The sequence below is a fragment of the Habropoda laboriosa genome, unplaced genomic scaffold, assembly GCF_001263275.1.
Source record: "Habropoda laboriosa isolate 0110345459 unplaced genomic scaffold, ASM126327v1 scaffold38, whole genome shotgun sequence".
NCBI classification, from domain to species: Eukaryota; Metazoa; Arthropoda; class Insecta; order Hymenoptera; family Apidae; genus Habropoda; species Habropoda laboriosa.
Genome location: NW_017100163.1, coordinates 1,328,528 through 1,354,140, shown reverse-complemented (window position 1 = coordinate 1,354,140; position 25,613 = coordinate 1,328,528). Strand labels below are relative to the sequence as shown.

The following is a 25,613-nucleotide window of genomic DNA, read 5'->3' as shown; positions in this document are numbered from 1 at the left end:
AAATACTATATCATTTATACTTTAGCAGAACATATTGTTTTTAATCTATGTTCTATCTGTTTAAATCTAATTCATTTTTATGTGTTCAAAAAATAAATACCTGATATAATCATAGTGTTTCTCCCCCTTAGAATTGACATTTAATAAACATAAAAGAATCTACTAGTAAATTACTATTCTATACAAAATAAAAACATCAACAAATTAAGCTCAAATGTAGCATTGTAAGCAAAATTGCATTGAATGGAAGTACTCTTTAAAGAGAATTTATGAACATTATAGAAAACATAAAAAAATTTGTGTGATTATTTTGTTTATATATTTTTTATATATAGCTACTGAGAGAGGAGTCTAAGCATTACACGAAGATCCTCTGAGCTCTCTTTGGTCTTATCCACATTATTTTCTATAAACACTTTTGGTAAGTTTCATGCAGAGAACTGCACACAATAATTCTATGTAAAACTTTTTTCTTTCAAGGATGATTCCCTGAGATGCTCAGATTCAGAGCAATTTTATTTGCTTAGCTATGAATGCAAAGCATCAATAATATCTACTACTAACATACTTACATATCATTCAACATCTGTAGTATCTTCAATAACAGAATCCCAATTGAATTCTGTTGCACTTTGCCTAGAAGGTAATTCTCCAAGGTGTTGAAATCGTTGTACGAAGTATGGATCGCGATCTCTAAGCCGTTTAAATCTTTGAAACGCAAGATTCTTTGCGAAATCATAAAGTTCCAGATCCAGTCTGTTTAATCTACGCACAGCATCTAATTGTTCTGCACTTAAGGTAGCCATTGTGGCAGCGCTCAACGTCGCGTTATGTTGCTCGAACGCAACGGCAAATCTCATTCCAAATGTTTCTTCAAATGAATATTGTCCCACCTATTAGATTTTAAATTAATTTGACACCATTTATGTACGTTATAGAGTGCAAAAGAACAAACAGAATAAATGAACTTTTTTTTGTATCATATATATTAAACGGTTGAATTCGCGGGAGAATAGAAGCGGCAATTCCCTATATAAAAATTTGCTGTGAAACCTGTGTAAAAAAAAAACTGTGAAACAAATTTTTTTTTAAGAAAACCATGTTTTAAAAAGAAACACTTTCAAAAGTACGTTGACTACGTGTATATTCAACATTTACGTATCATTAGCGTAACTAATACAATATGAGTGAAATTTGTTAAAATTTGTTTAATAGTTACGTTGAAATACCATATTTTTTAAAAGTGAAACGATTCAATTTATGGGAAATAGTAAAAATAAACTCTAGTTTGAATTTTTGGTTAACTTCTGCATGAGAAATTATTCCCCTTCGGTCTCATCACAAATATCGATCACAGTTTATATATACGATACTCAAAAGCAACAATTTAGAATATAGAATATTTCTATTACTTAGTGGCAAGCATTACAACGTAAAATCATGTAGATGCAATCTACTGATAATTATATTAATTGTCCATACGTGCAATAATATAACAAGGACAACACGTACACCTGCGAGCTACAAGTAGCAAAAAGGTCAAAGTTGGAACAAAAACTTGTCCCATCATAATGTATATACTAAAAAAAAGTAGTGATATAAGGCGGAACTCATTGAATTTTTTTGAGATACATATTTTTCACATTAATAATCCGATTCCATTGTACGACATTAGTTCGATTGTTAATTTTTGATTCGTCAAAATTAAAGATTATAATTATGTTAGACGAAATTAAATAATAACGCTACAAAAGTATAATTTTCATGCATGTTAAATCAGAAAAGAAGTTTTCTAAAACTGAAAGGTTAAAAGCACGGGATGTGTTTACAAGCATATTCATCCTCTATGTATGTACGGTGGATAAGACAAATATTTACATTAAGAGGTACTTTCAACAGATGATTCTTCAGTACAATATAAAATGTCTTGTTAATACAGACTGTTTAAGCAAGTTAGAAGCCAAAATAATCTTCAAAATTTGAATAGTTAGTGAATAAAAATTTACAAATAATTTGAAAGTAAAATATTAACCCTTTAACAGTCTAATAATATTACAAATTCCTGTTAAAAAAACGTATATTTTTTTAAGTTGTAAAATACTTCGGTTTGCCGTAAAAAGTGGAAAAAAGCATATTTTGCACGTACCTTTTTAAAAATTAAGCCGTGTATGATAGATTTTGAAACACCGGATACACAAACCTACGTCACACTCCTAACAAAAATATCTCGTCTCTTTCCTGACTTTCTTTCCATTTATTTGTTTTGAAGAACACACTACACAGAATCTATATGGTTGATCTTAATTAGCAATAAGAAATTTTGATATCTATGGTAGACTAAAAAGTTTGGGCGTGTTGCCGTGCCTGTGACTGTCGCGGGATAAACTGTTCGGTACTCGACGCTCTGTCCGTGACTGTCACGGGATAAACTGTTAAAGGGTTAAGGAACTTTTAAATGGGACTACATGATATTGTGAAATAGAGAATGAATGAAACTATTTTCTAAAGGAATTATTAGAGATTGTTACAGTAACAAATAACAATGCAAGAACATATGAACATGCATATTTAATTATTAACAAAAAAAATTAGTTCTTACTTTTTGGTATTCAGTCAACATGAAGAAAGGCATGAATTGCAAATTGTGTTTAGCGCTAGCCAACATAAGACGATCTCTCTCCAAGCTGCTGAGCGTAGAATTGTAACAACCAACAATTGATAGATCAGCCAACATTCTTGTTTGGCGGTTGCTTGCCAAATTATATGGACACGCCATAAACTACATAAATAATAACATTGTTTGTCAAAAAGATTTGAATTCATATTTGTAAATGAAATTTTGTTCTGTTCTCATCATATAGTTTATTTCTGTTTAGGTATATAGTATTTATCATTCAATATAGACAAAGACAAATTTTTTGTAAATTTCAAATTTTTATCTTAATGAAGCAACTGTTGTTTTTATGGGAGAAAATGTATCTATAGATAATACAAGGAAAATTTATATCTATGTAATAGAGGAAAAAATGGAGACACAAGATAAGGAAAAATGCTTATCTTAATGTGTTTCTAAATATGAAAGCCATTTACGTAACATACTTAATGTTTTACTTATGAAAGAAGTCACTGTTATGAATTCACGAGAATACTAAAATACAACGATGCTTCCAAATTACCAAATACCAATGAAATCTCAAATATAATATTACCTGTTCTAAAGAGACCCCTTGCCAACTAGACCCTGGGTAGCACTGTGGTATGTTTGCTTGGGTTCCACCACACCAATGGCGGGCTCCCCTCCATGTCGCTCCTCTTTGTACATGCCTAAATTCAGACAAGTATCGTGCAACAGGATCCCTTATTATAGTTATATAAAAGTATCTACGTTTTATTCCATCCCCCTCAATTTTATTTAACTCAGTATCAACACAACTAGTTAATTCAGTCCAGTCAGCATGTAGACCACATTTCCAGCCAGTGGAATATCGTGAAAAAAGCCAATTTTCATTGCGATTTGGACGGAAACAAAAACAACGCTTACGTCTTCTTTGACAAGAACATGGTCTTTGCAGATCTAGATCTCTAACTAAATGTTTTCCAAATAATGTACCTCCTGTAACATAAAAGCATATATAACAATTGACAAATATGATCTCCTCTTGTAATAGGAATGTTTTCTTTTTATATTTTCTCAGCAATGTCTTTGTCTGAAACATATATATTGACAATTCACACAAATTTTTATGACATACATATCCCATTATAATGTATCTTGATAAAGGAAAGCTTATGGGAAGCATGCACATAGAAAACAAAAAGGAAACAGGGATATGCATGCATAGCATATTAAACAAGGCAACATCCCTGAATTGTTCTTTCTTCTTCTAAGATAGAGCCTGGAGGTTTCACAGTGCCTGATGAATAATGCAAAGATTCAGTTGTACAATGGTCAGAAGGGGTGTTGCATTGTTTTTATTGAGCCATAGGATTGGTTGGCATTCATCCAAAAAAATCAAAGTATAAAATAAAACAAAATTATATATTTATGCAGACATTTCGTAATCTGTAGATCACTTGGTCCATGAAATTTATATTATACATAATTTTTTAATTTTGTCTCTAACAACATAATTTATTAGAAAATCAAAATTTAAGAAATAAATAAACTAACATGATACCTGTCATAGGTAAAGGAATTTATATCATGACAGAAGCAATAGAAAAATGTGAGCAACTTGTATACTAGATTTCTATTTCAACAAGTATCTTAATTTTATATTTTATCTCATACTTCTATAAATTAAATTCAAAGATAAAAATAAAAAGTAGAACTAACACAGGGACACTAAAAAATTATACTCTAAATATCAACAATACTTACCAGTCTTCTGAATATGTAAGAAAACGATGACATCGTGACCATTGATGTCAAACTGGAAAGTATCATTGGTAAACACATCATCGTAACCAAGGCTCCCCTGAATGCTCTGCAATCTAAAAGCAGGATGTACCGAAAGCAGGCCATTTTTGTCGAATTCGACGGAGACGGAAGACAAACCGGAGCCGGGACCAGCGGACAGACTCTCAGACAATCTCTCGGACTCCTTGATCTCGCGGCTCGTCAGAGCGCATACGTGATCCGGACAGAAGTAACCGAGATAAATGATGCTCGTAAGCGCGAGAAACAAACATATCCCTACAACGCTACGTAACCGAGTCCTCCGTGCTCGTGACTCCATCGTCGCGGACCTCTCGCATAAATCGTCCTCTACTAGGACCGCGAGTTCGCTAACGCCTTCTTCGCTTGACCGTCTGCCCATTATCTTGCCCCATGTTTTTTTCACCACTGAACACACCGCGTACCGCTCGCCGATGCGGCCTGATCAAAACTACGCTCCCAGCGAATGTCGGCCATGACAGATACTCCGTATCCCTACCACGCGTCTCCGCTACTCCTCGCCGTATAGTCGTTGCCCGTCGGGGTTCTCTTACGGACATTGTCTGGTATTCGTCTGTAACAGTTTCTCAAAGTGAAGTGGGGAGAACGAGAGAGTTTATTTAAAAGTGCGAACTTACGAAGTGTACATGGGTGCAACCGCTTATAATACGCATACTTATGCATTGCCACCGCCTGTCTATTTAAAGCAACGCCTTTTGTCTTTTTACTCTGGCGGCTTGGGGTAAGTTTTCCAGCTGTGCAAAGAATGATCATTTTCAAAGATTCCGACTGCCTTCTCTGGTTCGCGAAGAACAGTAGAATACGTTTTGTATTTTCTAATAATTGCATTAGTAAGATTTTCATTTGAAATGACTAAAACGTAATGGGTGGAAATTATACAAAAAAAGCCACGTTAATGTTTTTAAATTTGAATAAATTTAGGCATTGTATAGAAATTCAAAGTTGCGACATATTCGGTTTAGCGCCATTTTTCGATAATCCTGAAGTGGGTTGCTTTATTGGCAAGTGTAGTTCGATGTTGCATCACTTCAGAACGTAATTGTGTAGCACAACCTAATTTCATCTGTCAAATAATTGTGTTTTAAATCACAGTTATATTTGTATAAATATTGTTGTTTGTACATATCTATTGTGTAAATTGAAGTTATATTTCCGGAATTCTTAAATTTTTTCGAGTAAGTATTATTATATAAAATTATAATAGTTATTGTAATTTTTTATATCATTTGAAAACAACGTTGACGTTGTATAAAGTATATCATTGAAATTATTGGTTATATAGTAGTTGCTAATATTTATTACTATAACTAATAGTATGCTAAGCAATGTAAGTATAAAAAGTTCCTCTAAAAAAATGTTAACACAATTCTTAGGATAAGTATGTTTTACTAAATTGTCCATGTAAAGTCCAGTATGTTAAATTTGTATTTCTACATTGAGGTTACAATTCATTAATGGAAATATATGCACAGATATGTCATACTTTTTTTTTTTTTTTAATACTTAGAATGGCAACTATTGAATTGCTTGCGGATAGAATTACTGATTTGGAGAAAAGAATACATGGACTTATGAAGACAACTGAGACGAATGATACTTCACTGGAAAATTCTGTAATCCATAATCTTTTAGATGTGAATACGTTAATCTCATCTGCAATGTCAGGAAGAGAGAATATAAATCTTATTACAAAACGATTACCAGAACTGAATAGTTACTTAGATCCACTAGTTGAAAGTTCAGAAATACCTGTAGAAGCTAAATTTCAGTTCTTATCAGCAATGACACGAGAGATTAAGCAAAATTATGAAATGTTAAAAGAGATCCAAGAATTAATGTCTATATTAGAAAGTGATCATTTGAAAGATGTGCCAGAATTAACGAATAAGCTCAATGATTTAAATTTAACATATCTCAAATTATATGAGGCTGTTCAAGGATTTAATAGTCGTGTAAATGAATTCTTTTCCAAATACAATGAAGTAATAACTAGTATTTCTAAGTCACTAATTACTGTAGATCGTATTGTAACAATAGCTGAAATTGAAGCAAAGCCTATGGAAGAACGAGATATAGACTGTATGATATAAATTACTTAAAGAAAATTAATTATTTGTAGTATCGGGGTTCTATCCTCCATACCCGAATAGAAAACCGACCAGGGACAATAGAGAGGGAGTTGTTGGCATAGTGCGCAAAGCTTCAGCTTGCTAAGCCAAAGGTTCCGGGGTTTGGATCTTTCAAAATTTTTCCGTCGGTTTCTGCATATTTAAAATAAGGAAGTTCGGAATATTCAATTAATAAATTCATGTAAAATACATTTATTTCTTATCTTAGTATATAAAAATACTTACGCATTCATCAGTGACTATGCATACATGAACATATTTATTATTGTATCTCTTCATAACAATGTATTTCATTAAAATACTTATATATTATATACATTTATCCTATCTATTTCTTAACCTACTCCATCGTTTATTTCAGAAATCCTTATTTAGGATCTCTGAGACAAACTATTCAATGAATATTCGGGTGCATTTATGTATTGGCCTCTTATTTCGAATAAATAATTTCATTGTTAGTAACTGAATTTGAATCATTCCTGCAGACATTCCACAAATCAGTAATACCGTACCTCTGCTAATATGGTTCCAAGCTAGCAAACCATAAAGCGAATGTCAGTAGGAATTCATCAAATGCAATTATTACAAAAAACCAGTTGGATATTCAGCATAATAAACGTGTTCCATATTTTTTCCATGGTCCTACTTATAAAACATTCTCAAGAGACCTAATTCGCTAAACCTGTAAAAAATCTCTTACAATGGTAAGCATATTAAACAGTCGCTTTATACAGTATTTACAAATTTTCTTAGTTGTAAATAAGTATCGTGCATCGCCAATTATATGTATCTCCGTCATCTTCTTTTTTTTTTTTTTTTTTGCGAGTGCGTAGCTCGCCACGGAATATTGCAGTACCCATTTAATCGGTATCGTAGACAGGGAGAAAAAAAAAATCATTTACATTTTAGAACGTCTTTTTTCTAATGCAGAATGAATTATGGCCGCCATTCATTGCTATCCGTCATTTGCATTTAAATAGGAACATATCGTTTAAAATAAAAGACGGATATAAATTAAGTACATCATTTTCGTCTCGTGAATTTCAACAGGAACATCGACGTTCGATCTGACAGTTCCTCTCTCGGCAAATTTCTCTCGTTTCTATCTTTAATATGATTTTTCAGCGCGTCGATTGTGGTCGATTCATTTGCAAAATGCAATTTATCTAATGCTTGCGTATTCTCGTGAAAAGGACGAAACCACGTTGTAGCACTTTAGCTTTGTGTCTGCAAAGCAGGCACGGAGTGTCGTAACCAAGATAACGCCGGTTCCACGCTCGAATAAATTGCTGGGTGGCCCCTTGAGCATCTGCTGTGGTGGCTGAGTAGCCCCTGAATTTCCCATTTCGCTGACCCTCCTCCTGATTCACTGACACACATTAGAGGTGCTCCTTCGTCGTTCTGAAGGAATAAAGAAGAAAATGAAACGAATTAGTATTCTGACTTCTTTCGTTAAAGAGGAGTTTAAACGATCAATATTTCAGGGTTCTCAACATTATTGTACGTGTAAAGTGACCCTCAGACGATCAATAGATATATTGTCAATACAGTATTGACAAATTGCATTTTCCGTTCAATATTTATTGAAAATACATTCAGTTTCGAGTTAGCGTTGAGAACCCTGAACTATTGACAATATGTACACTACCGGCCAAATGTTTGGAATCACTGTGCATTGCAAGTTGCACAAAAATTCCCCAAAAATGTTAGCATTTATAATAATTTTTCAACGAATTTTTTATCATTCAAATCAATCGAAATGAGGTAAAGTGCTATTGATCTCCACAACATCAATTTCAAATCAATAAAGAATTAGTAGCAGATTCAATATTAATATAAATTGGCAGGTGATTTCAAATTTTCGGCCGGTAGTGTATATATTGATGGTCTGAACGCTCCTTAACAAGAATGATCAAGCATGTGTGGGGGGGTCTACCTTATCAATGTTAAATTGTACTAGTTTATATACCTTTTTTTCAGAGACTGTTATAAATACTTCCAACAAATTTTCTCTAGATGTTTTTTAGTCCTTTTTATGCATATTTATGTTAGAATTTAAAAATATTGCTTGAAACTGAAATTATTAGTTTTCAAAAAATATTTCTTTTTTAATTTTCTAATAACAAAATGTTGCTAGTAGAGATATAGCAAAATTTACATATCGATTGTTTTATCTGCCAGCAAGATTATAATTTGGTTTCAATGTGCAAAGTTTGAAAATGTCAACTTTCAGGAAATCGTGATTAAAACAGAGGAACACTATTAAAATTTTGTCTGTCCATTCGATTTTAATAAATCATGTCATTTTAAGTAGCAAATTACGTAAAATAAAAAGTGACTTTCTTTTATCTAAACTTCTTATCCCCTTTAAGGTAAGAACTTGTTCATTTAGAATTCGCGTGAAAAAGTGAATAATCTTACGTAGCAAGGTCCTTTATCCGTGTCAGTGAATCCAGCGCATATATTATCCTTCGTGATGAATCCAGCATAGTGGCTAGTCGCATTGCACTTTTCTGTCTCAAGCGTTGGTAATGGCAGGAAATTGAGGTACTTTTGCAGGTCCACCTCGCCGTTTACGGAAAATCCCCATCCTACCATCACGCATATTTGCCTTGGCTAAAATTGACGAAAGTTTTCATACAGTATTTTAAACACTTCTTTTTATATCTTTATCTTCAAATTAATCTATTTGAGATCGTCGATCCGATATAAAAATATGTTAGTACGCATTCGAATTAATTCAGAAAAATATAAATTTATGTGTTAGGACCGTTCACAGGACAAATTTATGATACAGACGACGAAAACCAGCTATTTTTTACGAACATCGATTTAGAGGTTTGTTAAGTAATTAGCAATTAAGTAGTCAGTAGACAAAGAAATCTCCACTCCTTTCTGACTCCGCAAAATCCGTCTTCTCTTTCTCGTTCTGAATTTGCTTTCGCAAATTTCTCACTTAGCCAACGCCACTCTGGCCAAAATTTGACTCTCACCACTCGCAGGTGTGTCACATGTGGTAAAAACTAGCGGACAGGAAAATCTCACATTTCCTAAAGACAACCCTCTGAGCGACCGGCCACCTACAACTTACAATTAGACATAAATAGGGAAGCAGAGAAGCGCCAGAGAGAATCCCAAGTGCGATTTCACGAGAATAGAATCCCGTGCGTGATTCGAACAAATAGACAACTTGTATTATACACTGAGTGTTACATTTATTCATAAATATAGACAGTATACCAGGTATTAAATAGTGCTTCATTGAGATTTTACTTGGCAAAATCATTATAGCTAAATCAATGGAATTTCGTGTGTGTTTCGAACATTAAGCGGTCACATACGTTTTCCAACACTAAAAAGTTGTGAATGTTTGTGAGTGATTGGAGGACCAGCTATTAGGTCAATTGGTTTAATTTTTCTTGGATTATAAAAATACATGTTTATAGAGTCAAAAATACGAATGAGAAATTATTTTTTTGGCGCCGTTCCAAACTGTAGGCACCATTCAGCCCGTACGAGTGATTGGGAACAAAAATTTTTGATTTTTTAACACTTTTTGAAATCGCAGTTCTCGGCTCGCGAAGGGGGGTTGTTTTAACAAACAAAAAAATTGCGGCAATGGCAATAATTTGAAAAAGAAAAGGGTCATGATTTTCATTTAAACGACCGTACATTTTCTTTTGTTATTCAACAATCTTATTATTACGATGGCAAATCTTATTTAGAATATACATATGTATATATGTATGTGTGGAAGATGAAGTTAATCGGATGAACGGTAAGGTAGTTATCGTGCCCACCGTCTTGAAAAACGCGTTGAAAGTTTTGTAATGATGCCTGTGGAGCGGCACGATCCGTTTCATTCTTTCTCAATAATTCGAATTTCGAGTCCGCGTTAAACTTAAAATATTTCTAAGATGTGTACCTTTCGAAATATGTAAAAAATATCGACTTTTTTAAATCGTAAAACGTATATGACCCCTTAACTGGCGTCACGTATGCGTGACAAGAATCACGTTTCAATTTTCGATAAGATAAACAGATCAAGTCTTCTCTGCATTCAGCAGAAATACTTTTGCATGGTGAAATAAGTGACAGCTGAGCTTGCTTACCCAGCACATTTTAATAGTAAAACCATGTGTAAAAACATGTGTCATATTATGCAAAATTATTAACCCTCCGTTGTAACGTAACACGCCTGTGGACTCACACTTCGCAAAGTTTAGTTGTTTCTTTCTCTGTTTATTTTCCATCTCTGTCTAATTTTTCCTTTGTATTAATAACAAATTTATTTTACTACTTTATTTATCGTTTAACATGTTTTTAAGTATATATTAAAGATACGGAAGGTCACTGGGCTAGATACTGTTTTTCTAATTTATGGGGGCAAAACAAACTTGCGGACTCACATTCTGCGACACGTCTAACGGAGGGTTAAAATCCAAGTATGGTCTGTGGCGGTTGAATTTCACCGTGAACGGCCGTAGCGAATGTCTTCTTTCCAAGACTTTCCTATTTGACGGTACGGGACAAATATACCCCGTACTCGACTTTTCTATTTTGTGGTACGGTGCAACTGTGTCCCGCAGAAATTTCGACGTGCTGTACCTACTTTTATATTTGACTGTACAGGGAAAGTTTATTTTCAATTTTGAAGAATTAATGAAGTTCATGACGATATAATGAAGCTGTTAGCGCAGCGGTTTATGACACGGACGTGTTAAAGGGGCTATTTTTGAGATTAGGGATTCGGTTTATTATTAGCACGTTTTCGAGGATTAAAGTATGTGCTGGAGAGAGAAAGCTAGGTTACAATTCAGAGATTTAGAAGATTGTTTCTCTCGTTTTCAATAGTCAAAAACGCGTCATAAAATTGGCCTTCTCAAGGGTGACTCGGGACTTATTTAGCTGTAATGGTCAAAACACTGAAGCGGTCCGAACCTGGAGGAAATTCCGCGCTCTTGTCAAACACTTGACAACAACAAACTCATCGCCACCCCTTTTCCAAGGTAGCGCGCTAAGGATGCAAGAGGAGGGTGGTCGCGACCATTTAGGCACGCTGATTGGCGATTAGGTATTTTTTGGAACAACCAATCAGCGTGCATCCTAAGAACTTCGAAGCTAGTCAGCGATCAGCACAAAAGCACAAAGCTCTTTAGAACATCACAGCAACGAGCACAGTCTAGAAGCCACAGTTGATCGATCAACATCGGTGGTACATACCATGTGCTAGATTCATATTATAAAATATAATATTTCAAGTTCATAGTAAACTGAATCTCCAGATAACACACTTTTATACATTCCTTGTCCCTCATATCGCGAGAGTGGTCCTTCGATTCTGAATTAGTCGACACATAAAGTGCAAACTAAATTAACAACGGGCCAAACTAAAAACTAAAAAATATAACACAAAACAATGTTCGGGAACATTGAGGTGAGACCTCAGGTTTATGACCCGGTCACGCTGACTTACGCTATTTTTGACTAAAGACCCAGTAGGAAGACTGTAAGCCTTGCTGGTCCGTTAGAATCAGAGGGTCGCGACACCCGAAGATTCCAACCATGCGAGGTTCAACAGCGAACAGCGGGTCATGAAACATGTGGCACCCACTCGGTGCATATTCGTGGCAAGAACCTCTGCTTTGCCGCCAAATTTCACCCCCACCTTCACGTTTGAAGCAACCAAGGGTAGCTCTTTTCAGCCTCTTGTCAAGATAGATCAGAGCCTCTGATCTTTGAAGACGCGCTAAGTAGACACCGTGAGAACGTTGATCGCGATTTTCAGTGTAGAATCTTTTAGAATATCTTAGAATATACCGATTTAACGGTAATCGCGATCTGACCGCCGGGGATAAACATTTCATACTATTCAATTACTCGTTCTTCTCTTATGGAAACACTAACAAGGGAAGTTTCCCTGATGATCAATTAGTTTAAACAAAATAACGGTTGGAAGTTATAGTATTCTACCTCTTAATAACTGAAATGAGTGCCATTCGTTCGGAAAATTTTATATCGGTTAGAAAAATGGCGTGAAAATCGCTCTTAACCCCTTGGCCTACCCGCTATCTCCCGATTGTTCGGGCCATAGTAAGCAAGAAGGTCGGTCGCGCGTCGAGCCATTGAGCTGTTTATCCGTGTGCTCGAACTTGCGAAAAATGTATGCGTCTTACGACATGTATATTTCGGCGCAACGAAAGGAAATGTGAAATAATAAACAACGTTTGGGCACAACTAATAATTTTAAGATGTCTGGGAAGTAATTATGATTGATTCATCAGTGAACAAAAATGATTTATTATTTGAAAGTGGATAATGGATCTGTAACAATTTGTAAATTAGTACTTAGTTTAAATTAATGATGTTTTGAGAAAACTCGTAGAAAATTAGTAATCTTCAACTGTGTGATATTTTTCGAAACAATGAGGTACATGTAGCGCAACTCGACAGTTTTTACATTCCCACGTCGTTTCACACCGTTTCTTATTTTTTGTACATACTTTGCAAGCTCTTGTTGGATTTTTTTTCAATGGCGTGGGATCAATATGTCTCGGAAAGTGACCCCAATGTTGCGCGTGTAGTCTCATTGGTATATCTCCATTCGATAATGGTCCTCGTCTTTTATAATCTTGTGACGGCACGTTTTGTAATAATGCTTCGGCTATTTGAAGTCTATACTCGGTGTAATTCCGTTTCTTTTCCATATTGTTTTTGTTGTACAGAATATATGAATTAAAAAGTGCCATATCAAATATGTGAGAAAAGATTTTTCGGTACCCTTTCAAGTATTTCCTCATAACGGGGAAACCCGCTGATATCTGATCTTGGCGATCAATACCAATCATTCCCCTGTTGTAATCAACAATACATTTTGGCTTGAAAGGGGTTAGTTGACTTCCGTTTTGTTCAGTCATTTCTACACTTTCGTGCTTTGTAGAAAGAATATGGACGTCTCGTTTATCCTTCCACTTCAACGCTAATATGCCATTGCAGCTTCTTATTCTGCATTCCCCTTTTTTTAATTTCGCTTTAACAAAATCTCCCGGCATATTTTTTCTATTAAAACGTACCGTCCCAACAACATTTGTTCCATTTTCAACGAAAGTTAAAAACAGCTTCGGCGAAGAATACCAATTATCTATATACAAAGTGTGTCCTTTATTTAGTATTGACTTTGATAATTCCATCACAACAGTTTCAGGTGCACTGTAATCAAGATCTGCTTTATCTTTTCCTGAATATATTTTAAAATTATAGCAATAGCCCGATGCTGACTCGCACAGTTTATAAAATTTTATCCCAAATCTCGCCCTCTTCGAGGGATTAAATTGTCTATAAGACATGCGTCCCTTAAATTTTATTAACGATTCATCGATCGCGATGTTCTCTTCCATTACATATACTTCTTTGAATTTTTTATTAAAATAGTTTATCACAGGTGTGACTTTACATAATTTATCCATCTTGTCAGTCATATCGTTATTTGCAAAATGGAAAAACCTAGTGATTTGCAAAAATCTTTTCAGTGGCATAGTTTTCCTGAATATCGGTGTTTCTATAATGGCTCTTTTAGACCAATTCATCTGAATTTTTGATTTTTTTACTTGAGCCATTATTATGCATAATGCAAAGTATATTTTAATTTCATTACTATTTACAGGAATCCAAGTCTCATCAATTTTCTTTTTTTTATTTTCATCGATTATTGTTTGTTCTGCGTACCGATTCGTTTCCGTGACAATATTATCCCAAAACACATTGTCAAACATTATATACAAAAAGTCTAACTCTCTTTTACTTCTACCTAACTGATCTAAAATTGCTACTCTTATGCCAGGAGTCTGCATATACTCCCAGATTTTTGGCTTGTTATTTTCTTCTTTCCAAATCCATTGCTTCGATAATTGATGATTGATACTGTCTTCACCATCGGTGTCATCTTCAATGATTAATTTTCTTGGACATTTTCGTACAGGAAACACAATATCGCTACCATCACTATCATTATCAGAAGGATCTACCGAATCACTATCCGCAATAATAACACACTTCTCACTACTGTCGTCAATATTAGATTTTCTTTTTACTGACATGATAGATATAGGGTTGTTTAATTCTTTTAGGTAATTATAACCGAAACGTGTGAACGTAACGAAGGATTACACGTAACTAAAGTAAGAGAATATCGAGAACAGTTGAACCACGAGTCTGACTCGTTTTGTTTTCGTTTGTCCCGAATGACGTACCACGAGTCAGGCTCGTGCTTATTGTTCATGGCCCAAATTTCTTACCACGAGTCTCACTCGTGATTGTAGGCCAAGGGGTTAAGTCACTCTAAAAATGGGTATAAATTACATTTTTTCGTAATTTTTTTATTTTATGAGTTTTTTTCTAAGCACATGTAAGTAAAATAACTGGAATAGAAAACAAGCTTGGGTCTCAATTCAGATGGTGAGTGTTAAACATTTTTTTTATTCATTCCATCCGAAGTTCGGATTGCGTTTGGGTATGGTATTCTATAAATATACATATACATATGTATGCACCGTACAAATATATCTTCTTTTTATTGTACACTGTTATTTGACACGTATGTTTGTACACCATATGTGGTTTCATGTACCTGCACACGCTAATGTATTTTTAATTTGTCTATCTAATCTAGGAAAACTTATATTTATACGTGCCCCTATACAAACGACGATTTAAAAGGACAACGAGGTTTAAAGGCCACAAAGAATCCACTAACTCGAAGGCATGGCCGAACCAAGTGAAGTCGTTTGTGTAGGAGCACGCACATCATTGTACCGAGCGTCTGCTACGCGGCTAGATCTTACGCGATCGTAGTGGCCTAATCTATACGTATAACTCTACACAATCAAATCGCGGCAAAAGTTTATCAACGTTTATCTCGAGAACTATTTGTTTGCGGCATATGGCTCCTTTCAAACTTTTTCTCTTCTTGTCGAGCAGAATACGTTGATGTAAAAAAAAATTTAACATTAATTTCCATTGTTATAAACAATTTTACGGCAAGTTTTTTTTCTCAAATGTCCACCGATCCAGAGGTGTAGATTCATCCCCTGAAGCCATGATTATGATTTTTTTACACACTGTCCATACATATATCTACATATGCATATTCATAGTGTACCACATCCAAACGCAATCCGGACTTCGGGTGGGATGGTAATAAAAAATGTTCAACACCCACCATCTGAATTGAGATCCAAGTTTGTTTTCTACTCCAGTTATTTTACTTACATGTATTTAGGAAAAAAAACCCAAAAAGTAAAAAAAAATGTCCACTTATACCCATTTTCAGAGTTGCGTAAGACCGACTTTGACGACATTTTTCTAACCGATGTAAAATTTTCCGAGCGAATGGCACGCATGTCAGTTATTAAGAGGTGGAGTACTATAATTTCCACTTGTTATTTTTTTAAACTAATTGATCATCTGGGAAACCTCCCTTGTAAGTCGCGCAGCGCTTTCACTGTTAACTGCGTACCCATCACGAATCTAAAGGCGAACAAACGATTTTAAATACAAACAAAGTATATTTTAGCTCACAGGAGTGTTATATTCTCCAAATCGCCGAGGCGGTTTCAGCTACAAATAAAAATTCAATTCTTAGGATGCAGCTAGAAGCATGATAACGAAATCGCGAAATATTACTACATTCCTTGTGGTATGTGTCAAATAAGCTTTGTATCCTACTCACGCTTCACTACCAAAGGGACGAACTAACATTAACCTTTCTCACTAGTTTTAACTAAGATTCCTATTACTATATACTGAAAATAAATATTAATAATTTAAATGAAATCATGATCGTAAAAATATCGATCGATACAAAATTTATTCTATAGTCGAATATATTACTGCAATCAATTTGGGGATTTATAAATATAGAAGTATACGTTATTGAAAATAAATAGTAGGTACTAATCGTACTGAATCATTAATTTCAAATATAAGTCTAAGAGAGAAGCATTTTTAAGGTTCTAAAATATAGAAAGTTTAATTGTAAGTTCTAAATTTCCCGACGATTATTCTTTCGTATCTCATATACAACACTGATCGCCGTCCTGGACGAGTACGTCTCCCCGAACGTCGTCAAACTTTTCTTCTGTTTATGCCCGTGCAACGGCTAACAATAGGATAAAACGTGTTAATACGTAAAAGTTTCATTTTGTCGGCGAAACCGAGAGTCCAGTACTATACGCTTTCAGCGAAACCGAAAGTCTTATACAAATAAAAATTACCCAGGTCTGCTATATAGAGGGTACATATTCCGCTTAACTGGAAATGGTGGAATATCTCACGAGGTATTGAAGTTATGAAAAAAGTGTTCTTACAAAAGTTGTTCGGTATATAGAGGGACATTAGGTGGTCTAAATAATTTTTCTGTAGGCGTAGTAATGGGAGAAATATCAAAGTCAAGTAATTTTTTTAAATGGAATGCTATATTTTTCTATTCTTAATATTATAGCGTTTGTTGAGACGAATTTAACGATTTTTCGTTTTATGGAAAGTTGTAAAATCCTAGAGAATTTGTATTAATAGTCAAGTAGGGTTTAGCTGACACATGTTAACCTGACTCCCCGATTCTTCACTACTTTACGATTTTTCATAAAACTCTCAATTCCTCTCAACAAACATTGCCATATTATAAATAAAAAAATACAGGGTTTCATTAAAAAAAATTAACTTGACTTTGATATCTTCTCCACTACGCCTACAGAAAAATTATTTAAACCACCTAATGTCCCCCTATATACCGAACAACTTTTGTAAGAACACTTTTTTTATAACTTCAATTTCTCGTGAGATATTCCATCGTTTCCAGATAAACGCAACACCCTACATGCAACTTCTAACCTGAGTCCAATCATCCCCCCCGTATAAGGCACGAGTCTCCTAGGTAGCCTTATTGACGAGTCCACTAGGAGGTCCAAGATGAAACGCTTTCCTTTTATTTTTCCGCCTATCCTCTCTATATTTAGTTTCTTCTTCCATAACCAACCGCTATACAGTCTTGGCAATACGGAAGAAATAAGCCCCCTACGTACTTTCCCTAAATATCTTGTTATTTTACTCTACAAAATTTCGATTGGTGCCTATTACGGTGAAAATAGTGGAAAAATGACGGAAATATCAGCTTAGCACGTAGCAAAGGTTCAATGAAAAACGAGTAGCACTGAACGAAGGTATGATACGGAGTCTACATGTCCCATACCGTAAGGATTGTGTTAATACATTTATATTAGTATAAATAGTTAAGGATGAGTAAAGAAAGTTGGTCCCAAATGGGTTTAAATATTTATGACACAAACCTGAATAGGATGCTTCGGAAGACAAACGGCGCTGACGTTCCTCGAAAACGTCAGAGGCTTCTCGAGCTCCACCAACGCGATGTCGTTATTATACAAGAATTGATTATACTTCACTTGAGGATAAGGAATGATGTTCCTCACTGGGTGTGCTTTCAGCAGGTTTTCACCGGTGAAAAGCTGCCATCCACTACTCTGCTTGTGTCTAAACAAAAATAAAATGTTTTAATCAAATCAATTTATTTTACATTCTCGTTAGATTTTTTTTTTAATTTCTTGTCATCATTCACCTGTGAATACAGGAGTAACTAGCAAGCACGTGCATAGGTCCCAACACGCTGGCCGTACAAGCAGCGCCATGTTTAGGTTTCTTCAAAAGAGCCACGCCGGACCATTGTCCTTCACTAGCTGGAGTTCCGCCAACCAATCTAGCAGTTGGTCCTTCGCCATAGTGCGAACCACAAGAAAATTCTTGGCAAGAGACTTGCACGACCTTGTCTGAGACGCAGAACTCCATTTGTTCCAAATTCGTGACCAGTGGCATACGGTGATTAGGATTAGACTTTAGTCTAAGGATCTTTTGGTTTTTGTCCCATGCTTTCAACTCTGTGCTCTCTGAACCGGAGAATCCTAGAGCTTGGCAATAAGAGTTGCTCAATTCTTCGCTCCATCCGTCGGAGCAGACCAGACGATACTCGCCATTGTACTGTCTGTAACGTGATCGGGACATTTTGGTGAATAAATTTGGACTTTCTTTGTGAAAGGTGGATCAAGAAATATTAGGTGTGTCGGGAAGTTCTGTCGTTTCATCGAGCCATATTTATCTTGGTCTTTGTCAACATTGTTTGAAACTTTTCTTTTGAATTCCAAATTGGTATTACTTGCTTACTTAATGTTTGAAACCCGCTAGCAAATGTAGCTTTGCCGTTCAAGTGAGTTTTATAAAACATTAATCGCTGGTCAAACACAAGGAAGAACTCCAAATATTCTAACTAATAATTAACATTTGCAGATTTTTCAACTGGTGAAATACCGTTAGTCGTAAGTCGTCGTTCTCTTATTCTGCAGAAACCCAAAATGGAATACAGTGTAGGGCCCTAAATGTGGCGATATCAATCGGTTCTGCAGTTCGAAGATTTAATATACAACCTCCTTATATTGTAGCCCGTACTATAAATGTTAGAACAATGCAGAGGTGATCTGCAAAGTTTAAAACTGGAGATTTAAGTCTGACAGTTGAACCCGTTTGAGAAGGTTGTCGAAGATTCATACTTCGTTGAAACAGTTTTCCACGAAAAAACTCAAGATTTTTATGCAAAAAGAACCGATAAATTACTAGAAAGATGGAGCATGGTCATGCAAAATGACGGTGATTATATCACAAACTAAAGAATGAAGTAAACATATTATAACATAAGTTAAATAATGGGTACAAAAAACGACAGAACTTTCCAACAGAGCTTAAAATAGAATCGTCAGATTAGATTCTACTATACCAAATTTTCTTAGGTCTCGGTAGCGAGAGATTGAGAAATAGAAGTAATTAGTTTCACATTAATGCATGATAAGAATAAATCTATTTCTGTTTAATGAAATCGTTTGCTACTTGTCCAGATAGATTGGTAAGGTCATTATTTCTCTAAAATTATTCTATTTGACGACATCTCACAAATTTCATGGTACTATAAATTCCTTCCTTCCTTGAACTCAGAGGAAAGAAGTCAGAATATTAAAAGAGGTGCTATTTTTAAGTTCCTTCAAAATGCTAAAACAATCGATTTTCTCTCGAGAAGCTTCGAATTTCAGTTCCAAATTTAGTCATCATTTTCCTTACCTTATCTTCAATAAAGAGCTTCTGTCACCGAATTCCTGGTTTCCATTGCCTTCGTCTTCTTTCTGCCCTTCTGTTAAATTCCTCTCCATGGTCATGTTCGTCATTAAACATCCCCATTCGTCAGAATGATCAGGGCAATGCTCTATTCCATCGCAAACCTGATTCTCAGGTACACATCCACCTGTCTGACACTTGAACTGATCGAGGGCACAATCGCATAACTTTTCGTCCTCCCCGTTAGCACATTCGCTGATTCCATTGCAATGCCACGTCAATGGTATGCACCATTTCTCTGTGGGGCAAAGATACTTGTCGTTTCCGCAACTTTCTGCACAATTGTACTCGTCTCGGTGATCTTCGCAGTCTGGTCGTCCATCGCATTGCCAGATGCTCGGAATGCATCTTCCTAAAGTGAGGAATAATTATAATTTAAGCTAAAATAATGTATACTTTTATATTTGTTTCATTAGATTGTTTGTGACGTTAACCCTTTCGATATGGTAATAATGTATGATGATAATATGAAAGAATTTTATCGGTGATGAAAAATTTGACAATTTAGATGGCTACAGCCATCCTGTGTACCGAAATACTTAAAAAATTCAGAATATGTCAAAAGAAGATATGCATTTGTGAATTTTTAATTTTATAAATGAAAACAATGATAAAGTTTAGCTCTATTCCGTTGTTTAATAATCTCTTTAACGCTCCACAGGTCAAGCATAGAAAAAAATTAACAGTTTTTACATTTCCACGTAAATCAAACATGTCGTCATTCAATTGCACAAGGCAAACATAGTCGCGACTAATTACCATATCTTCTACACAATTTTTTACCACATCTAGAAGCATCTATTAGTCTCAAACAGTTACAGCCGTTAAGCAATTTAACTAGAACGACAACTACCGACATTGATAACGTATCGCTTCTAAAAAAAGCCTCTCGTCTAGCCATTATATTAGAAAACATGCGACTGATTGCGAAACGCGGCATTAAATATTAAACGAGTGCTCGTTAATCTGATCACGTATTATGCTAGTTTTTCCTTTCACTTCTTCTCTTCGACAATTATCGATTTACATCTAATGGCTCGTTGTATAACTCACCGCTGGGACATCTGAACTCATCGAATTGGCATTTCCAATGCTCACAATTCTTCTCGTCGCTTCCATCGTTGCAATCGACGATTTTATTGCATACCAGATCTCGTTTTAAACATTGACCACTGGCACATTGGAAGTTTCCAGGGCAACCTTCCTCCTCGCAGTTCAATTCGTCAGAACCATCCGAACAATCGTTTTCAGAGTCACATTTTGCTGATAATTGGACACAATAAGCACCATCTCTGGACGTTCCATTCACACATTGGAACTGACCAGCTGTACATTTTGAGAAGACTACGTTTGGAGGTAGATTCAAGAAAGATACGTCGATGTGGCTAGTGCTTTCCACCACTGCATCCGGTATTTTTGTATACATCGTTGGTGTTATGGTTGTATAAGTGTTCTGCTCTTTCGTAACCTGATTTACGTTTGCTTCCTGAGGTATTGAGGCAACGGACGGTTGGATTATAGATAATATTGAAGGCTGTAAACCTGCTTGATTCACTTTTCCATTTTCCTTCTCTGTCACTTGTCCTGTTTCGATCATTGTATGGCCTCCGTTAGATGACTCGTTGATCACTGATGGATTATCCGTGGTGAAATCCATGCCTGGTCGACGAAGATAGAAATTACGAACGACCATGAAAGGTTCTGTGACTGGTTCTGGCTCTATAATCTCTTCTGAGACTGGAATGAAACTGCGGTATCGTTTTGCAGTGTCTGGTCCAGTTATGCTTATTGTTTTATTTTCAGAATTTCCTTCTTCATTCATTGCTTTTGCTTCTGTTTGGTTAAAACCATTTGTGGTTTCAATGATTTTTAACGTTGGTACCTGTGCAGAGTTTTCTTTTGTGGCTTCAGGCACTTCTACATTGTGAATGTCTTCTTGACTCTTTTCACTGACCATTTGTGGAAACTCTGTTGAAAACACAATGGCTGGGTCTGGAATGTCGGTTGGCATACTTTCACCTTCATTCTCTTCCAAATTTAGCTCTTTTTCTTTTTTATATTTGTATTTATCAACAAATTTCTTGTCTATTGATTTCTTCTTCACTTCCAGAGTTTTCTCCAGTGGAATCACTCTCAAGTCCTCTTCAGACAATTCTCCTACATCCAGGTCAGGTAGCATGATTTTGGGTGTGGTAGTGATAAAGTGTGTTCTATAATCAAATCCTATGGGCTGAGTGTCATCTTCCAATATCTCAGTAACTGGCCTCACATCTTCTGTGGTGCTGGAACTGTCAGACACTTGCTTGTATGATTCTGTTGTAATCATAGTTTCACTGCTGGACATTAAAGGAATGGTCTCAGATGTTAAATTTTCTGTTACATTCTCCTTAATACTTTCTTCAGTATTTACTGCTGATGGCATAGTTACATTTTCCACATTTACATTAGTTGTATTCAATGTTGAAACAGTTGATTGTAACCATATGTTATTAATACTTTTATTGCCAATGTGTTCCACTGCACTAGTCATCAAATCATCTGCAGTGCTATTATGAGCATCCACTTGTTCTGTATTAGTTACTGAATTTTCAGTTTTATTGCTGTTAGTTATATCACTGTCGATAGATTTTAGAGAATCTCTCTGTTCAGCCTGCACATTATCAAAATGTATAATTTCTAAATCTGGTTTCACTGTTGAAGTGGTCACTACTGTATCACTTTCAGTTGTCTGCAATTCATCTGGAAGTATAGGTATTTGAGCAGTGGTTTTAGTCTCTATTGGAAGGATACGAGTGGTTGGTACTTGAACAGTTGTGACATCCTCATGAACACTCATATTCTGATGTTCTGTGTCATTTTCTTTTCGAGAATTCTCCTCAGCTACAGTAGTACTTTCTACTTTTTCAGTTGTAGACATCTCTTGTTGTATTTCTAATGGCAACACAGGTATCTGTGTGGTCAATTTGGCATCCTCTATATGCTTGTCTGGGATGCTTGCAACTGTAGTCGTTGAAACTTCAGTATCATTCACCGTAGAGTTCATTTTATTATTTAAATAAGGTGCATCTGTTGATTTCGACAATTTTTCATCACTGGGTTGTACAGAGTTCAAATTGTTTGCATTCAATTTATTAGACTCATCCTTAATTTTCTTGTGTATATCTGAATCATCATGTTCATAGCCTTTAGGTAAAGTATCGTCAATTATGTCATTGTACTGATCCTCCACAGCATTTTCTTCAGGTTTTTCAGAATTGGTAATATTATTCACACTTGATTCTTTCGATTGTTTTTCATTTTCTTCCGTTGGAATCGTCGTAACTACGTTAGCTTCTGTCGTTGTTTCTGACTTTTCCTTCTCAGCATTATACTTCACAGTCGTTTCAGTCTCTTTAAATTGTTCCTCCAGAGGTATCACCTTTAATGCCTCTTCATCTTCCTCAGAATCTTTCCCATCTCCACTTTCATTCACATGTTCTTCTTCATTCTTGACAGGTACATTAATAACATCATAACTGTGCAGTCCATTTTGAATTCCAGACTCTGTGTCGTTAATTTCAACAATGTCCAAAGCATCACTTTTGAAACCACGACCTACCTCATTTCCGACCTCTATACCTTTCACCTTATTATGTTTTTCTTCCTGTTCACCTGGCGCTTTAACATCATTTAAAGAATCCTTCAGCTCTGTTTCATTCACACTTTGTTCAGTCGAATGTGTTTCTACCAAAGGTTTGTACGTAACAACATCTTCAACGTGTCCTTCGAAAGGATTAGGAACATCTTGCTCATCCTTGTCCAATCTCGGTGCTTTTTTCACTTCTTTTTCCTTCTGAACATCTGGCAGGAACGGAGACATGTCGTCTACGTGCTTGTCATAAGCTGCATCAGACTTCTCCGTGGCCTGTTCAACCGTGTTTTCAGGGAATACAGCTGGATGCAAAGGATGATTCGTAGAATGATCTAAATTGTCTTCATAGCGAATCGAATCGCTTATGGAAACGATATTCTCTTCTGGATGGTTAGTAGAATGATGTAGAGCTGTTTCTATAGCCTCAGTAGAGGATTCAACCTTGTTTTCTGCTGTTGAACCCTCAGGTACTCCAATTGATGATGTATTGGTTGATTGAATACTTTGTTCAGGAATTAACTGAGGAATGATTGCATGAGGATCACGTACTTCTGTAGTGTGCTCCACTTGTGGTATGAGCATAATATGCTCCTCTTCAGTGTCATTTTTCAAAGGTTCTAACAGGGGTTCAACGTTATGACCGAAATTTTTTGGTAATTTAGGGAAGACAGTTGTTGGCATGTGCTCAATGACGTTGGTTTCATTGGTCTCGTGTATGATTGATTCTGGATGCACAAGAGGGGTTTCTTCAGACATTGTTGAGACATTTTGTGATTTAGGTTCTTCTTTAGGCTCAGTAGTTTCACTGCTTGTTTCTATGCTACTGCTTTCTACGATGGAATTTATTTCAGTTGTGTTTTCTGATGTAATATCTGCTGGAAGAGGAGTTGTCTCAGGACTTGCAGTGGATTCTACTTCAGAAATTGAAGATTGAGTACTAGATGGGGCTACTGAACTAGTTTCGTCATTATCCACGCTCATTGTAGTATAACCAATTGGTTCACCTTTTGGTATATTAGATTCAGTAATTCGTTCAATTTTTGGTGTTTCTTGTTTATCCATTTCGATAGAACTCGTTGTCATCGTTTTATCTTCATTATTGTCCGGTTTTACTGTTACTGTAACACTTGATTTTAAGTCTTTCTCAGGGGATGAGTGATTTGACACCATGGTGTCTTCAATACCAAACCTCAGAGGTATTACTGGCAAAGGAGCATCATTGTTTATCACTTCATTAACAGACTTTTCACTAGTTGGCAACGTAGTTTCTCCAAGCATCATTGGTGTTGTCGATTCTACCTCCATGTTTGTAGGAACATTAGGTGTTAATGTATTCACACTTTCACTTTCCATCATGAGTTTTGTAGTTGAAGATTCATCTGGAGATTCTGATGTCTTGATCACATTTGGTATTTCGGTGGAAGGTAATTCGGTAATCATTTCAGCAGACACTTTATTCATAGTTACAGATTCGGTAGTAGACTCTGCTTTGTCAGAAGGTGTTTGTTCTGTAGAAAGTTTTGGCTCCATAGTATCATGCATTTCAGTAGAATGCACAACGTTAGTGGAAGATTCTAATACTGTTGGAAGCAATGTTGATAATTCATGTTCAGTGGAGGATTCTTCACTAGGCATTTCGGGTCTAATAGTGAAGTCTGACTGATGTGACAATTCAGGATGTTTAGTTGAGGATTCTAATTCACTGACAGGCTTTGGTTCAGTAACTGGTTCAAACTGAAACGAAGGTTCTGGTTCGGCTGACGCATTGGGTGCAGAAGAAGATTCCAATTCAGTAGATGGTTGTGGTTCTGCAGTGGGTTTATGTTCATCGGAAACTGTTGATGCAGTCGGCTGTGGCTCAGTAACGCCGATTGGTTCAGTATTGATCTTAGTTACTGTGGAAAATTCCAGTTCAGTTTTCTGCAGAAGGCTCTGGTTCAGCTGAAGGTTCTGGTTCAGCAACAGGTTCTGGTTCAGCTGATGGTTCAGGTTCAGCTGATGGTTCAGGTTCAGCTGTGGGTTTGGGCTCAACAGAGGATTCTGATTCAACAGATGGCTTTGGTTCAGTAGAAGATTCTGGTTCTGCAGTTGGCTCTGGTTTAATAGCAGATTCAGTTTCAACAGATGGATCTGGTTTAGCACTAGATTCGGGTTCAACAGAAGGCTC

General features: G+C 35.8%; 3 protein-coding genes across 3 annotated transcripts in view; 1 reads left to right on the top strand and 2 right to left on the bottom strand.

Moving 5' to 3' along the window:
- The window catches only part of LOC108578485 (heparan-sulfate 6-O-sulfotransferase 1-B), an 11,846-nt gene extending 6,936 nt beyond the window's left edge, over positions 1 to 4,910 (bottom strand). Inside the window, exons 1-4 of the mRNA XM_017941833.1 lie at positions 4,382 to 4,910; positions 3,210 to 3,613; positions 2,600 to 2,779; positions 573 to 893 (exon numbers count right to left, since the gene is read on the bottom strand). Of these exons, the coding sequence (XP_017797322.1) occupies positions 576 to 893; positions 2,600 to 2,779; positions 3,210 to 3,613; positions 4,382 to 4,820 (1,341 nt within the window). The 5' untranslated portion in view covers positions 4,821 to 4,910 and the 3' untranslated portion in view covers positions 573 to 575. The remainder of the gene's footprint in view (positions 1 to 572; positions 894 to 2,599; positions 2,780 to 3,209; positions 3,614 to 4,381) is intronic.
- Positions 4,911 to 5,620: 710 nt separating this feature from the next.
- LOC108578515 lies at positions 5,621 to 6,683 on the top strand. Its single transcript, XM_017941867.1, has 2 exons — positions 5,621 to 5,634; positions 5,967 to 6,683. The coding sequence occupies exon 2, from the start codon at positions 5,968 to 5,970 to the stop codon at positions 6,547 to 6,549; it is 582 nt and encodes a 193-aa protein (XP_017797356.1). The 5' UTR covers positions 5,621 to 5,634; position 5,967; the 3' UTR covers positions 6,550 to 6,683.
- Positions 6,684 to 7,459: 776 nt separating this feature from the next.
- LOC108578527 overlaps positions 7,460 to 25,613 on the bottom strand; it is a 149,512-nt gene continuing 131,358 nt past the window's right edge. The window contains 7 exon segments of the mRNA XM_017941880.1: positions 7,460 to 7,989; positions 9,010 to 9,204; positions 17,931 to 18,132; positions 18,218 to 18,637; positions 19,762 to 20,167; positions 20,869 to 25,364; positions 25,366 to 25,613. The exon segment at positions 25,366 to 25,613 is cut by the window's right edge and continues 19 nt beyond it. Coding sequence (XP_017797369.1) covers positions 7,804 to 7,989; positions 9,010 to 9,204; positions 17,931 to 18,132; positions 18,218 to 18,637; positions 19,762 to 20,167; positions 20,869 to 25,364; positions 25,366 to 25,613 — 6,153 coding nt within the window. The 3' untranslated portion in view covers positions 7,460 to 7,803.